Below are 14210 nucleotides of genomic sequence, written 5' to 3' on the forward strand. Positions count from 1 at the left end.
CTTGGTCTCGGGTGGAAACTCACCGGCCATGGGCACATATGAAAGGGAAGCTGCACTCGGCCAACCTGGCCACCAGCGCCTCGCACTGCTGCCTGTCGAGGGGATCGTTGAACACTGTCGCAATGCGCAGAGACAGGGTCGCAGACGACCCTACGTCAGTCCCCGATCCGACGGTCGAAACAGGAAGACGAGGGAGAGACAAAACGATATGGCCCACTCACTGATAGCGCTCCTGCAAGCTTTGCTCGCGATCCACTCGCGCACCTTCCTCGGAACCCTTTGAGCGATGACAACCGAAGCCGCCTCGTCGTTGGTGGTCGGTCCCTCGCCTAGAGAACCCTCGGGGCGGTGGGACAAGGCGACGAGGTGCGACCGCACAACCTCCCTGACCTCTTCGCGCTCCGCGAGACTGCGACCGTCGCGCTTCAGCACCTTGTCGCTCCAGACCTCGGGTATCGACCGGATCTCGACCGTGACGGTGCGTGCGGCGGACCTCTGACCGGCGGCTCTGCTGTCGATCTTGCCAACTTCGAAGCCCCAAAACGTCAGCTCTTGCTGTATCGTGACGTCGACGTCCTCGAATCGATACGAAAGCGCCTCAACCAGGTCCTGATCGAGGCTTACTAGCACCTCGTCGTCCTGCCGGATCGGCACAGATGCGATGGCGCCGGCCAGGCAGCCCGCAACGTACTCGGCCAGGAAGCGCTCGTACCGCACCCGTTCGTCGGCCGCATGCTGGTCGATGCACACCAGCAGCGGCGAAGCAGCGGTCCGCGACCCATCGCCGCAGCGCATTAGGCCTGGTCGTCCAGCCATGTCGGCGACGCTGTCCTCGGTGGGCAAGGAGAGGTCGAGCAGGCATGCGATGAACTTTTCATCGACCTGGCCGATCACATGGGCTCGTCGCAGCGACGAGTGAGGGATGGCCGACTCGACGTCTGCAAACGTCGATCCGGTCCCCGTCCGTTGCTGCGGGGGCGCGAGGACGGCAGCTGATGCAGCAGATGCAGAAGAGGCGCCGGGCGGCCGCAGACGCCCTGTCCGTGTTCCGCTCTGCTGTCTTGCAATGAAGAACCGGCTTTCCTTCCGGTCACTGCGCTTGCGAGGAGAGGACGAGGGAGAGGGTGCCGCATACACATCTTCGTCGACCCCACCGGCTCGCAACGCCGTGCTTACGGCGTCCATGGTCGAGGCGCCACGGGTCGACGTCGGCCTCCGCGGATGGTCGCGGTTCAACGTGGGCACCTCGCCGCCGTCGTGCCTCGGCAGCGTCGTGTCAAAAGCGGGGTTCGTCCAGCCGCTCAGCGTGGCTCGCAGCCACTGCGGCCGATCGGGCTCGTGACCGATCGCAACAGCCTCTTTGGCCAGGCGTGTCCGATCTGCTGTCGACGGTCTAGAGGACATCGGCCTTTGCCGCCGAGAGGTCGTGTTCGAGGGAGATGAGGATGGGCGCTGCAGCACGGTAGATCGCGGGTAATCGGCCGGATAGCTCGTGCCGGTCCTGCCATCGACGAAGTACCGGCGTTGTGTGAGTGGATCCGTCCAGACGATCATGCCCGCTGGAGCTGGCGGAGCTTCGTAGCGAGCAGATGACCGAGCCGATCCGGCATTCCCGGCAGCGCCTGGACCGATCGTCTTGAGTCTCTTCCTCGACGTGGTGGCGGTGGCATCCAACGGTGATGTTCGCTTGCCCTCATGCGCGGTGTATTTGTCATCGGCCTTGCTAGCAGCGGGCCCAAGGATAGACGCCTCCACAGCCTTGATCAACGCGCCGAAGCTGAGGCGATGCTTTGCCGGAGTGCCAGTCCGGTTCGCACCGACGGGCTCCACGCGGATACGCACCAGGTAGGCCACCTGGTGATCGTCCACGAGCTTTCCAAGTGCCTCGAGCTTCTGCCGAAAGATCGAGGCGAGTGCCTTGTGGGCATCCTGTGGGTTCGCGAACGTCGTCGAGGCCGGCATCGCACCGCTTGTCCTGGGCCTCTTTTCGCCTCGCTCCAGGAGCGGCTGGTGGCTGTCGTCGAGAAGGCCGTACTTGTTCAGCTCTGCGCTCAGGCTCCGTGGCAACGGGCCGAAATGGTCGTCGAAGCCGTCGACGGGCACGTCGCCAATACCCCTGCTTCCTCTTGAAAGCGGAGGCAGGCACTCGTGGTTGAAGAACAAGCGCTGTGCCGAGGGTCCGGCGGCCTCGTACGGCCAAGTCGAGAAGAAGCCGTCGATGACGACGTTGACCTCGCGTCGGCTGCTGACTCGTGAGTTGGCCGCCGCGGTGCTCCCGATGGTCACTGCTGTCTGTGGCCGCCTGTCCTTAACGCCTGCAAGGAGAAAGTTCTGATGGATTTCGATCTCTTGCAAACGTCGCGGGCGGATCAGCTGACTGCCATGGATGTCGCCGAAGCGATCAGCAAGGGAGTTCGTCTGAGTGCGCGAGCGAAGAGCGAATGAAGGCGTCAGCTGCTGCGTCCCTGTGACATGGCTGGCGTTGGCGATATGCATCCTACCTTTGGCAGGCTCAGGACGAGTCTTTCCTCTTCCCTCCTGTCCGTCTGGGCCGGGACGACTGACGTCGGATCGGAGGGCAACGAGGGCATAGCGTAGGTGGCGTGCAGGCGGAATGCGATGCCAGGCTGGAGCAGGCCAAGCTCTTCGATTCGGGCCTTGGTGCGATCAACCTCTTTCTTCTGCGCCGCGAGGGTGCGGAGCGCCTTTCTTCTTACAGGAATCTGTTACGGTGCAAACAAGCTCCTAAATGGTGAGCTCGAGCTAGCGCCTTGCAACGATAGAGAGAGGTGCTCCGAGATAGCGTGAGCGGGGATTCACCTGGCCAAAGATGTCGTGCACGACTACCGTGCTTCCGCCTCGCGTGCTGAGGAGGCGCGGCTGTCCGAGCTCAGCGGCATCTTCTTCGACGCCGTGAATGACATGCGCTCGCGGACTGAGGGTAGGAGTTGGGCCTTCGAACAGGACTACGCCGTCCTTGACCACGCAGCTGATGTCCGTCCTTTGAACGTTCCATGTCGGAGCACCATCCGCGGAGCTGGGCATATAGCGGATGCGGACGAGCCCCAGGAACGATACGAGCTTCAGGGTCGGCCCGTCCGTCGCCGTGTGAGCCCGTGGAGGCGCCAAGGCCAACGCCGAGGTCGAAGGAAAGCCGATGCCGTCGTCTCGGACGGTGATCGACCAGGTCCGAAAGTCGATCGCGACCACTATGGTGCCCGCCACGCTCCTATCGGCCCCTGCAAGGCTCTGATCTGGGCCTGGAGGCTGGCCGCTGCGTCTGGCACATGCGCTGATCGAGTTGCGGACGAGCTCTTCGACGATGCGCGCCGGCGACAGGAGGACGAGGCTGGCCCGAAGACTACCCCTTGTTGGTCCATCTAGCTCTTGGATACGGGAATTGTCCGTCGAGGACATCGTCATCAGGTTCCGGGCGAGGGTTGCGGAGGGGGTGGAGATGAGGCCGAGGTCGAGGTCGAGAAGGTTGGCAGAGTTGAGGGCTCCATCTTGTCGCGCGCGCCTAGTCGTCACTCCTTGCCCGCGTGTGAGCCAGGCTGAGCTCGTGGGCCGGGGCAGATACGGTAGGTGGGCGCTCAGGAGGAGTCGAGAGCATGAGAGAATGAGGCCGTGATGCGGCTTGCTTGCGGCTAAGCTGAGGAGGGGGCGACGAGAGGCGGTGCGGCGAGTCAGCCAGACCTGGCCAGACCAGACCAGGCCAGCAGGATCCTCGCCGGGCGCTCGCTCCACATGGCCGAGTCCCGGACCTCGGGCCAGCCACTGCGGGCGCCCGTCAGCTGCCAATTGCCGCTGGCCAGTCGCGGGGCTCAGATTGCGCCAGAGATGGCCATGCCATCGGCCCCTTTCCCTCTCCGCTTACCCTCACGCCCTGACTGGATCGACGACGGCGACGACGTCGACGACGACGACGAGCGAATGGAAGACGAGGCGAGGTTCAAAGGACGAAAGGGGAAGCCCAGAGTAGTTAATACAAGTCGAGCAAAGAGGGGAGTAGAGGGGGGTCGGGGGGACTGGAGGGACAGTCGAGGCAGCCTGCCACAAGAGGCTGGCCGTCTCGGCCACACGGGTGCCGTCGCGTCGCGATCCAGGTCGCGGGGCCGCGCCGGGCGCCCTCCCCCGCCAGCCTCTCCCGTCCGCTTTCCTCAGTGCTGGTGGAAGGCAAGAGGGGGTCAGGCCGCGACGAGAGACCAGAGGCGGGACAAAGAAGACGAGGCCGGAACGCAAAAGAGAAGCTATGTTGTACAGGAGGGAAGAAGGAGTCGCCCTTGCCTCGGACTCGCCGAGAGTGCCCCAAGCCGGTGGTGAGGACGGTGGTGCGAGCGACCAGGTTGAGAGCGGGAGCCTGGATGCGCATGGCCTCTCAGCGGCAACCGAAGCGAGGGTGGATATACGGCCGAAAGAGCAAGCAGAGACGAAGAGCGCGGGGGACCTCGCGCGTCGTCTAAGCCTTCTTGGCGGCAGCCTTCTTCGCTGCTGGCTTGGCGGCAGCCTGGTTTTTGAGTTGGGTAGGTTGCAGAGGGGCGCGCGCGGTGGGAGAAGCGTCAGCCTTGAGAACGCTGGATTCCAGGGCGGATCGATGCCGGAGGCCGTGGGATGCAGAGGTATCGCAGAGCAACTTCAATGCCTGGACGCAGTCGCAGCGACGGTGCTGCAGCGACCCACGGCCCAAAACAGAGTCTGCAGGGCAAAGCAAGCGCTGCTCGCTTCACGGAACGGGAGCCTCGATGTGCCAAGAACGACAGCGTCAACTCACCTTCTTGGCAGGCGCCTTCGCCGCGGGCTTCTTGGCCTTGGTGGCAGTTGTAGAGGCAGCCTTCTTGGTGCCGGCAGCGGCGGTCTTCTTGGCAGCGGGCTGTAGCAGCCGAGGGTGACGACGGAGGCGACGAAAGAGCGACGGTGGTCAGTTGGCTGTTTCTCCACGGTGAATGATCGCGTCAACGGTGCCGGATTGCAAGGGGCGGCAGCGTCGGAAGCGCTGAGGTCGACGCGTCGGAGAGGGACGCGTCGCCGACCAGCCGTGTTTTTCTCGATGGTGGCGAGCACGACGAAGTGAGATGGTGTCGACGGCGAGCGAGGGCCTCATGAATGATCGCGAGAGCATATGTGCATCGCTGAAATGAGAGACAGTAGAGGCCACAACGATCTTGTCGCGTCTCCGCGCCCGATTGGATCGGGCGGATGCAGGGTGGCGGCGGCGGTGACGGTGGAGGAGCGCTGATGATGACGCCGACGGAGGACACTCACCTTCTTGGCGGCAGGCTTCTTGGCAGCAGCGGCGGCGGGCTTCTTGTCGGCAGCGGGAGTCTTGACCTTCTTCTCAGCGGCGGCCTTCTCCTTGGGGGCGAGCTTGACCTTGCCGCTGGGGCCCTTGGGCAGGACGAAGGTCTTCTTCTCGGCGCCGCGCGTGATGGTCTGGTTGACGCGGGTGTTGAACGAGGCCTCGCTGAGCTTGGCGGTCTCGGGGTAGTGCGACTGCAGGTACTTCTTGATCGTCGATCGGCTGATGCCGGTGCGGGCGTCGGTGGGGTGGGCGGCGATGGCAGCCTTGATCATGGCCTGAGATAAGAAATCGGGAGGGGGGGAGCATGGATCGCGACGGCGGGCAAAACGCGTCAGCGCGCTGCACGACGACCAGAGCGAGGCCGATGGTGTCGACCGAGTGGACGGATGGATGGATTGGCGGGTGGATGGGGTGGTCGACGAAAGGTTCGCCACCGACACCGATACCATCCGCCAATCGCGTCGCGCCAGAGGCTCTGGGCCGAGCTGCCCTGCCCCTGAGACGCGCGTCTTCATTTTTCTCCATCCACCGCCTCGTCGACGGTGGTGGGCCCCAGCGCGCCCGCTGTCGATGGCAGACGGGAGCGATGGGATGGTCGACGCGATCGACGCGAGTCTGTCGAGTGTGTGGCCGAGTACTTACCTCGTAGGTGAGCGAGGTGCCGGACGCGGCCTTCTTGGGGGCGGCCTTCTTGGCGGCGGGCTTGGTGGCGGTGGCGGCGGACATGTTTGCTTGGTGGGCTGGGTTGGGTTGGTGGTGGGTCTGGTTGGAGGCTGTGGGTATGGTGTCGAAGCTTGAAGGTGTTGCTAACGTGAGACTTGGCGAGGTCGATGGTCGGAGGTGGTGGTGATGGTGGGAAGGGAAGGAGAAAGAGAGGGAAAAGGGGGGAGGAGAAGTCAGATGAGGGCAAGGAGGGCTGGACGCCCTCTCCTTTTGGACGCGAGGCTGGGCTCGCCCGCCCTGCCTGCTCGGCCTGGCCCAACCCGGGCTGTCTGGCTGGCCGCCCCCTCTGTCCTCTGCTGCCCGAAAAAGGCGCGCGCCTGCATGGAAACCGGCTGCCCTCTTGGCTGGCAGGCCCTGCGTGCGTGGGTGTTGCTGCTGCTGCTTGCACGCCGTCTCGTCGTTGGTTGCCCGCCTCTGCCTTTCCACCCGGAGGCTCTCGTCTCTCCTCCCGCCGCAACGAGACGCTGCCTTCGTCGTCCTAGCCTGCTGGCCCCTTTGCTCTTTGCCGGCATAGCCTCCAAACACGGCCGCCGCCCAGCCGCAGGGTGTGAGCATCTCTAATTCACGCCGTCGATTTTCCAGGGTCCCCTCGTCCCGGCTTTGCCCCTTTGACCCAGTTGAGCGCGGCGTTGGCAGGGGCCTCGGCCGACTGCTGCCTGCGTGGCATTCTATCTCGAATCTGGGGTCAATGGTCTCGGGCCTTGTTGAACCTTGCCTCTTCACCACCATCATGACCACGTCGTCGTCGCATCCATCGCGCGTCGTTCCGGTGTCGAGTCAGGGAATAGGAAGCCTCCAGTTCGGATTCTCCCTCGTCGCGACCACCACTAAAGGGGCGAGGTCGGGCTATGAAGCGACCGCAGCAGCGAGATGGCATCTGCTCTTCCGTTGCCGTGCCTGTTGAATCGAGAGAGCGTGGTCAGCATGTCCTCGTCAGCTGCCACCTCTGCCCTGGAACGGAGGTTGCGAGGGGCATCGCGAGTGGCAGCAGGCTGGAGAGGCGGCGACGAGACTCCCGGCCGCCGACGACGACGGCCCAGCCCAGCCCAACCAAGCTGAGCCCCGTTGAGTTGGCCCAGGCGCAGTCGAGGGGATGCCTCCACCTGCAGCCGACCCGTTTTTTGACGTGACCCCGGCGTGCCCCACCCAACCGCCCTGCGCCCGTCTGCCTTGAGCCTGGCCTGCTCGAGGCCTGCCTCGTGCTCGCGACCTCCCCCGCCCTGGCTGCCTGCCTGCCTGCTTGGCTCGAGATGGCCGCCCGTCGCGCTCCAGCTCCAGCTCCATCTCTCCCGCCCGTCGGCCTGGCCTCGCTCCTGTACGCTAACAGACAGAAAGGCGGCGGCGAAAGACAGCAGCAGGGATCGGTGCAACGATGGCAAACGGTACGGGGACTGGCCGGATGGGATCGTCGATGCACCCAGGTAGCGAAGGGACGCTCGACGCTCGCTCCTCGCCAGCTCGCGCCAGAAGAGAGGCGCGGGTAGGGCCCACAGGCGAAAAAGGAAAATGCAGGCAGGCAGGTCGCCGCCACGCGTTGAGAAAAAAATAACGGGAGAGCGTCGGATCACAACCAGCGAGCCAGCCTGCGGGGCAAGGGGGGAAAAAAATCACGTTCACCTCGTTTTGATCCGCCATGGCAGATTTCACTCTCCCGTGATTTTTTTTTCCCCCGCCCGCGTCAGTAGTCCTCGCAGAGCGCAGTCAACGAGCCATTGCATCTTCCGACGAGCAGATCGCCCTCGCCGGCGTGCAGCTGGCATCAGCGGCCGGCCAGTACAGCCGCACCTCCGTCTCCCATTTCCGCGCGGATGGAGTCATTCAGAGCAGTACAGAGAATAGCCGGCCCGGGCCGGCAGCGACAGCGATGGAGAGCAGGCGGCGACCGCGAGACGCGAACTCGCCACTCGGCCGGAGCACGACGTTTGCGCGCAGTGGCCTGGCGCAAGGACGCTGCAGATGTCGTTTGCCTTGGTCCCGTCCCCTCGGATGCCCTCGGTAGTAGGCCCTCGTCGCCGACCGCAGCTGTGCGCGGTGCGGCACAGGTGCAGTGCCAGTTTGGTCTTCAGTGGTGGTGCTGCGCTGGTGGTCGTTTGCGACCGTCTTGACGGCCGACCGCGACGGGCAGTGCCGGCGGTCACAGCCTCTTTCTCGCAGTATGGCGGTCGCTGGCGTGGTCAACGTCTCCACTCCTCCCTAGCCTCACTTCACTGCCTTGCGGAACGGCCATCTGAGGGAGGCCAGCTTGCTTCTCCGTTGCAGGCCGTGGCCAGACTGGTCGGATGCTGGCTGAGCTGGTCGACCTCGTTGCTCGGTCGCAGTGACACCGACCTTGGCGGAGGTGGTCTCGGCCAGCTGCCTCTGCTGCTGCCACTCGCGATCGCGTTTGAGCAGCTCTTCGCTGCTCACTCGGAGGCTCGGATCAAGGACCTTTACGCCGCCAGCCGGGACCAGCAACGAGCGCGGCGTACAGGCGCAGCCCTTGCCACTCATGACCGTACCAGGCCAGGGCGGCGGCAACGGACTGAGGCCGCGCCAGTCGGTGCGCAAGCAGTGAGTGCGTGCGTGACCTAGCCTCGCGGGTACGCCCTGGAAAGTGAGGCCGCTGTGCGTTTCAGAGCGGCAGAGTGGCGGACAAAGCAGAGCGATAGACAGCCCAGGGATGACGGCGATGCTGTGGCGTCTAGGCCGATGGGTGATGGAGAGTCGAGGGAAAGCATCGGGACGGATAGAGGTGGAGCTGGCAAGATGCCTTCTTCGGCTCCGTGGTCGTTCCGGCTGGGGATCTTTGCCCTCCCGATTTTTGGAAGGTATCCGAATCGGGAAATGTTGCCAGGCCGATTGGACTGCCCCGCTGGCTGAAGCTTGCTGGCTCTCGAGCCAACTCGCAAAGCCCACAGCAACAGCAACAGAAGCACCGGCGGCCGAGTGCGGGCGGAAAGCGCATCGCCGCTCAGACCTCTTGCAGCTGCTCACCATCTTCTCGCTCGCTATCTCGCAACCTCTCTGGCCCCTCCGGCAACCGGCAGCACCACACTCGCTACCTCATCCAACTCGCCGACAACCCGGTCGACACCGACAGGCGCCGCATTGCGGAGAAGGCCGCGGCTGGACATCTCGCTCACCTCTTCACAGACGCAACATCACTTGCGGTTCCTAGCCCGCCTTTCCACTCACCGCCTCTGAACCAGCGTGGCCGCACAAGATGACGTCCCTTATCGCCATCGTTGACATCAAGGGCAAGTCCCTCATCCAGAGGTCGTATCGCGACGATGTGGCGCCGTCGACCGTGGAAAAGTTCCTGCCGCTGCTGCTCGACATGGAGGAGGAGGCCGGCGGCAGCGCCATCAGCCCCTGCTTCACCTCCGAGGGCGTCAACTACATGTTCATCAGGCACAACAATCTCTACCTCTTGGCGCTCTCGCGGCGCAACAGCAATGCCGCCGAGGTGCTCATCTTCCTCCACAAGCTCGCATCGGTGCTCGAGGAGTACTTCAAGGAGCTCGAGGAGGAGTCGATCCGCGACAACTTTGTCATCATCTACGAGCTCCTCGACGAGATGATGGACTTTGGCTATCCTCAGACGACCGAGAGCAAGATCCTGCAGGAGTGAGTCTCGATCTATCGGCCATGCTCTCGTCGAGGTGCCATGTGTGCGCGCAGGTCGGTGGCCCGCACAACTGACCGCTCCTTGATCACCACCTGTATTCACCTCTGCTGCCGCTGCCGTCACCGCCAGATACATCACGCAAGAATCGCACAAGCTCGAGGTGCAGGTCCGCCCACCTATGGCCGTCACCAACGCTGTGTCGTGGCGATCCGAAGGCATCCGGTACCGCAAGAACGAGGTCTTCCTCGATGTCGTCGAGTCCGTCAACCTGCTGGTCAACGCCAACGGCAACGTCGTCCGGAGTGAGATCCTGGGCGCCATCAAGATGAAGTGCTATCTCAGCGGAATGCCCGAGCTGCGGCTGGGCCTCAACGACAAGGTCATGTTCGAGAACACGGGGCGAGGTGAGTGGACTGCCGAGCCAGTTGGACCTTCGAGGACCTCAACAGGTTCAGCGACTGATCCGCGTCCGACCTGCCTCGCGCGCGCACTCCACAGCGGCAAGGGGCAAGGCGATTGAGATGGAGGACGTCAAGTTCCACCAATGTGTCCGCCTCTCGCGCTTCGAAAACGACCGGACCATCTCGTTCATCCCGCCCGACGGCGAGTTTGAGCTGATGAGCTACCGGTTGAGCACCCAAGTCAAGCCGCTGATCTGGGCCGAGGCCATCATCGAGCGGCACGAGGGCAGCAGAATAGAGTTCATGGTCAAGGTGAGCGCCCCGCCATGAACGAGATGCTCTAGAGTCCGCTACGAGGCTCCCAGCAAACCATCGCTGACACCACAACGCGAACCCACGCCATTCTTCGCTGACCAAACCGACAGGTCAAGGCTCAGTTCAAGCGACGCTCGACTGCCAACAACGTCGAGATCCACATTCCCGTGCCCGACGACGCCGATACGCCAAAGTTCCGCGTAAGTAGCAGCCACGAGCTGCGGTCGTGCGTGGTGCCGCATGCCACAGGCATATCGCGAGCTGGGCTGACGGCTGAACGCTCCTCGCCATTGCTATCTGCCTCTGACACCTGCAGGCGGCGACGGGCTCGGTCAGCTATGCGCCGGAGAAGTCGGCGATGGTTTGGAAGATCAAGCAGCTGGGCGGAGGCAAGGAGTTTCTCATGCGGGCGCACTTTGGCCTGCCAAGCGTCAAGAACGGTGAGTGTCGCTGGCTTTGGCAAAGACGAGATCCTTGCGATGTCCCTCGTTGCTGAACCCTCGTTGCTGAACCCTCGTTGCTGAACCCTCGTTGCTGAACCCTCGTTGCTGAACCCTATCTCGCGCTGCCAAACCCCTGCCGCCCCGCTTCCCCTTCGGACACGGCAGAGGAGATGCTCGACCGCCGGACGCCGATCAGCGTCAAGTTCGAGATCCCCTACTTTACCGTCTCGGGCATCCAGGTGCGGTACCTCAAGATTGTCGAGAAGAGCGGATACCAGGCACTGCGTACGTTCGACCTCGCGCGTTCTCTCTGGCACAGCTCGAGGCTCAGCGCTGATGTCCTTCCTGCCTCTCTCCCTACCACCCTTCTTTGCTCGCCTCCGGAATAGCCTGGGTACGCTACATCACACAGCACGGCGAGTACGATCTGCGCACGCAGAGCGAGAAGGCCTCGGCGCGGCTTGCTCCCTTTTCGGCATGAGGTGAAGTCGACAGTAGCTGGGCGAAGTACGGGTTCGGATGCTCAGTTATCCGGCTTGGCAGCGCGAAGACCGGCAGACGGGGGATGGCGTGTTGCTGGCGAGCTGCTGCGCCACGGCTCTACTTGCAATCGACCGAGCATGACCGATTGCTGCGGCGTAACTGAGCGAGCGGCCTGGAGCCATGGAGCGTTTCGGACGTGTGAGCTGACGGCCGAGGCGAGTGTACCGGCCGAGATTGTCGAAGGGCTGCCGCCTCCACTCGTCGGCGTCTTGCCAGGCCAGGCCAGGCCGGGCCGACCCCTGCAGCGGCGAGGTGAGGCAGATTGACCGGCGGCGGCGGCTTCGAGGGGGTGGGGAGAAGCGGGCCGGCAGAGGAGAACCCTGCCCACCCTAGCCTCTCGCCATCTAGGCGTCATCGTCTCGTCTCGCCTGGCCTAGCTCGTGCCCGGATTGAGGGCAAGCCAAGGTCCAGCGGAAGACCCGGCGTCATCGTGTCTCACGGACGGACACGGACGGACACGGATGCAGCCTCGATGGGGCACCTCCCACCTAGCGGCCAGCTCGGGAAGGGCGGGCTTGATCCCCAATAGCTATATAGATCGGGAGCACTTCTTCGTCTCCCTGGTGCGCCGCTCATCAATCCACCCAACGGCACAGCACAGCACAGCGATCCCCTGTCAAACTGAAACAAGGACATAAGCACGACCGACCGACACGATGATCTGGCCACAGGAATCCCAGCAGACAAAGGAGGCGTTCGAGCGCGACATTGCCAACCGACACCTCGTCTACTTCTACAACGCCAAGAACCCGCAGACGGGCGCAGACGAGAAGTGGAAGTACGAGATGTGGTTCCACTCGCACGACCGTATCGTCTACCACATCCACGGAGGTGAGCGAGCGAGCAGGCGGCGAGCCGAGCCCAGCGGAGGGCGAGCAGATCAGAGCTGCCTGTGCGCCACGTTGGGACCAACGGATCGCTGACAAGTGGGGGCGCGGTCGTTCGTTCCTCGTTGCGTTGCTCGGGCCGCCGCGCTTCAGGTCCCATGGCCGGCCGTATCAACTACCAGAAGGCAGACTACCAGTGCATCCGTGCGGGCGAGCTGTGGCAGTGCAACTGGCTCGAAGGTGTGTACGAACCTCTCCGAACCGACCCGCTGCCGTTCCGGCGCGCGCAGCATCCACGCTCACTGCCGACCCTCCGCTCGCCTCTCGCCCGCCCCGCCTGCGACCCGACAGAGACGGGGACGATCTGCTCGCTCGTGTACGACATCCCCAACAAGAAGATCACGACGCTGCTCGGCTTCTCAAAGGGCCACTGGGAAGAGGCCGAGCAGGCGCACGGCGACAAGCGCAACCCGCACGACCTGGCGCGCTGGCGCAAGCTCGCCGAGATCGGAAAGCAGACCGACCGCCACCTCCTCCACGACCAGGCCGACATCGCCCAAGACTTCCGAGGCAGCGGCGACCTCGAGGACATCAGCTACGACGATCCCGTCCTGTGATCCCGTGCTCGGCCCGCCCCGGGCCCGAGGCCGAGCAAGCCGTTTCGCGACCTCGATACTTCGATCCGTCAGACAGTGCCACGACCTGGGCAGTGTGGGGGGGATCGTGCGCGTGCTTCCATTGCCAATGTCAGTACGAGAGGACGAGGGAGGGGGCGGTGGTGGGGAAGGGGAATGGGGGACGAGACGACTGGGGAATGGGAGAGGGGGGCGAGGGGGGCGAGGTTGTGGGAATGAGGGGAACTGGTGCGGACGGGACGAGGCCAGAAAGGGCCAAAGGGTCAAGAGTCTGGGGATGGTTCGGCTTGGTTTGCGGCGATGCCGGGATGAGAGCGGACGGCTTCGACGATGCTTCAGGCTTCCTGCGAAGACGTCTGGTGCGTCAAAGCGATCCGTGCGCTCCGCAAAGGGGCCGCTCAGGCGTAGGCCTTCTGGCCGCGGGTGATGTCGGCGACGATGGCGTTCTTGAGGGCAATAGCCTTGGCCTTCCTGGCGGCGGGCGTCTTGGCAACGGCGGCGTTGGCAAAGGTGTTGACGGCGGTGGCCATCTTGGAGACGTGGCCCTGAACAAGGCCGAGGACCATGGCCTTCTGGTAGTTGGGCTTGATGGCGATCAGGCGGTTGATGGCGATGGTGGCCGTCCTCTTGGACACCTGCAGCTTGCTGAGCACCTGGTCGGCCTGGGCGACCGAGACGACGCGCATGGCGCCGATGTCCTTGGTGGCCTTGTTGAGCGACGTGACCAGCTTGTCGACGTCGCCGCCCACGGCCAGGTCGGCAATGTAGTTGGTGCCGTCGGAAGACTGCAGGCTCTTGTTGAGGACGGCCAGCTTGGCGTTGACATCGTCGACATCCCTACGGCGCGGCGCGGCGCGTCACGGTCGCGCGGGTCGATGAGAAAAGAGATGGAGCGGAAAGAGGGGAGGACGAGGGTGAGCGGAAGATCTGCCGGTGCGAGCTGCGCAGATCCAAAGGCAAGCGGGCCCTTGCTCCTACACTCACCTGAGGACGGTGGCAATGTCAGCAATGACGAGGCTGACGAGGCAGGCAAGGGCAGCGAGGGTGATGAAGAACTTCATGGTGGGCTGTAGGTTTGGGCTTGGGGTTGTTGGTTTGGCTTTGGGCTTTGGGCTTTGGGCTTTGGGGCTTTGGAGCTTGGTGCTGGTGCTGTAGCTGATAGAGGCTGTGAGAGATGAGTTGGTTGGATGATGATGAGAGAGGGAGGGAAATGGTTCCAGGCCTCGCCCTTCATATACCTCTCCGTCCTGGCCCCATCGTCGCCTTGACATCGCTGGGCAGACACTCGAGGTTGCAACGAGCAGCCGTGGCCCTCCCCCTCACTCTACAGCGGGAGGCGGCTCGCTGTCCTAGGCCGCTTCCAGCAGAGTCGCTGGGCAGCCTGTAGCCAGCGCCGCCACAGAGCACCAAGCTGCGT

At 63.8% G+C, this 14210-nt stretch overlaps 6 protein-coding genes across 6 annotated transcripts; 2 read left to right on the forward strand and 4 right to left on the reverse strand.

Moving 5' to 3' along the window:
• Window positions 1-150: 150 nt before the first annotated feature.
• On the reverse strand, window positions 151-3417 carry PFL1_02269 (uncharacterized protein; the record flags this gene model as incomplete). The annotated part of the gene is made up of 3 exons (XM_007879782.1): window positions 151-2418; window positions 2502-2723; window positions 2821-3417. 3 exons carry the CDS (start codon window positions 3415-3417, stop codon window positions 151-153), a joined length of 3087 nt encoding a protein of 1028 aa, XP_007877973.1.
• A 1042-nt stretch (window positions 3418-4459) lies between these two features.
• PFL1_02270 (uncharacterized protein) lies at window positions 4460-6025 on the reverse strand (the record flags this gene model as incomplete). Its single annotated transcript, XM_007879783.1, has 4 exons — window positions 4460-4507; window positions 4772-4870; window positions 5263-5574; window positions 5942-6025. The coding sequence occupies 4 exons, from the start codon at window positions 6023-6025 to the stop codon at window positions 4460-4462; spliced, it is 543 nt and encodes a 180-aa protein (XP_007877974.1).
• A 2196-nt stretch (window positions 6026-8221) lies between these two features.
• Window positions 8222-8512, reverse strand: PFL1_06853 (uncharacterized protein; the record flags this gene model as incomplete). Its single annotated transcript, XM_007879945.1, has 1 exon — window positions 8222-8512. One exon carries the CDS (start codon window positions 8510-8512, stop codon window positions 8222-8224), a length of 291 nt encoding a protein of 96 aa, XP_007878136.1.
• Window positions 8513-9224: 712 nt separating this feature from the next.
• On the forward strand, window positions 9225-11269 carry PFL1_02271 (uncharacterized protein; the record flags this gene model as incomplete). The annotated part of the gene is made up of 7 exons (XM_007879784.1): window positions 9225-9628; window positions 9759-10033; window positions 10128-10342; window positions 10456-10545; window positions 10662-10785; window positions 10954-11073; window positions 11178-11269. The coding sequence occupies 7 exons, from the start codon at window positions 9225-9227 to the stop codon at window positions 11267-11269; spliced, it is 1320 nt and encodes a 439-aa protein (XP_007877975.1).
• A 718-nt stretch (window positions 11270-11987) lies between these two features.
• PFL1_02272 (uncharacterized protein) lies at window positions 11988-12775 on the forward strand (the record flags this gene model as incomplete). The annotated part of the gene is made up of 3 exons (XM_007879785.1): window positions 11988-12162; window positions 12312-12398; window positions 12510-12775. 3 exons carry the CDS (start codon window positions 11988-11990, stop codon window positions 12773-12775), a joined length of 528 nt encoding a protein of 175 aa, XP_007877976.1.
• Window positions 12776-13191: 416 nt separating this feature from the next.
• Window positions 13192-13854, reverse strand: PFL1_02273 (uncharacterized protein; the record flags this gene model as incomplete). The annotated part of the gene is made up of 2 exons (XM_007879786.1): window positions 13192-13630; window positions 13778-13854. The coding sequence occupies 2 exons, from the start codon at window positions 13852-13854 to the stop codon at window positions 13192-13194; spliced, it is 516 nt and encodes a 171-aa protein (XP_007877977.1).
• Between the last annotated feature and the right edge of the window lie 356 nt (window positions 13855-14210).

This window comes from Pseudozyma flocculosa, assembly GCF_000417875.1.
Source record: "Pseudozyma flocculosa PF-1 unplaced genomic scaffold scaffold00006, whole genome shotgun sequence".
Taxonomy (NCBI): domain Eukaryota; kingdom Fungi; phylum Basidiomycota; class Ustilaginomycetes; order Ustilaginales; family Ustilaginaceae; genus Pseudozyma; species Pseudozyma flocculosa.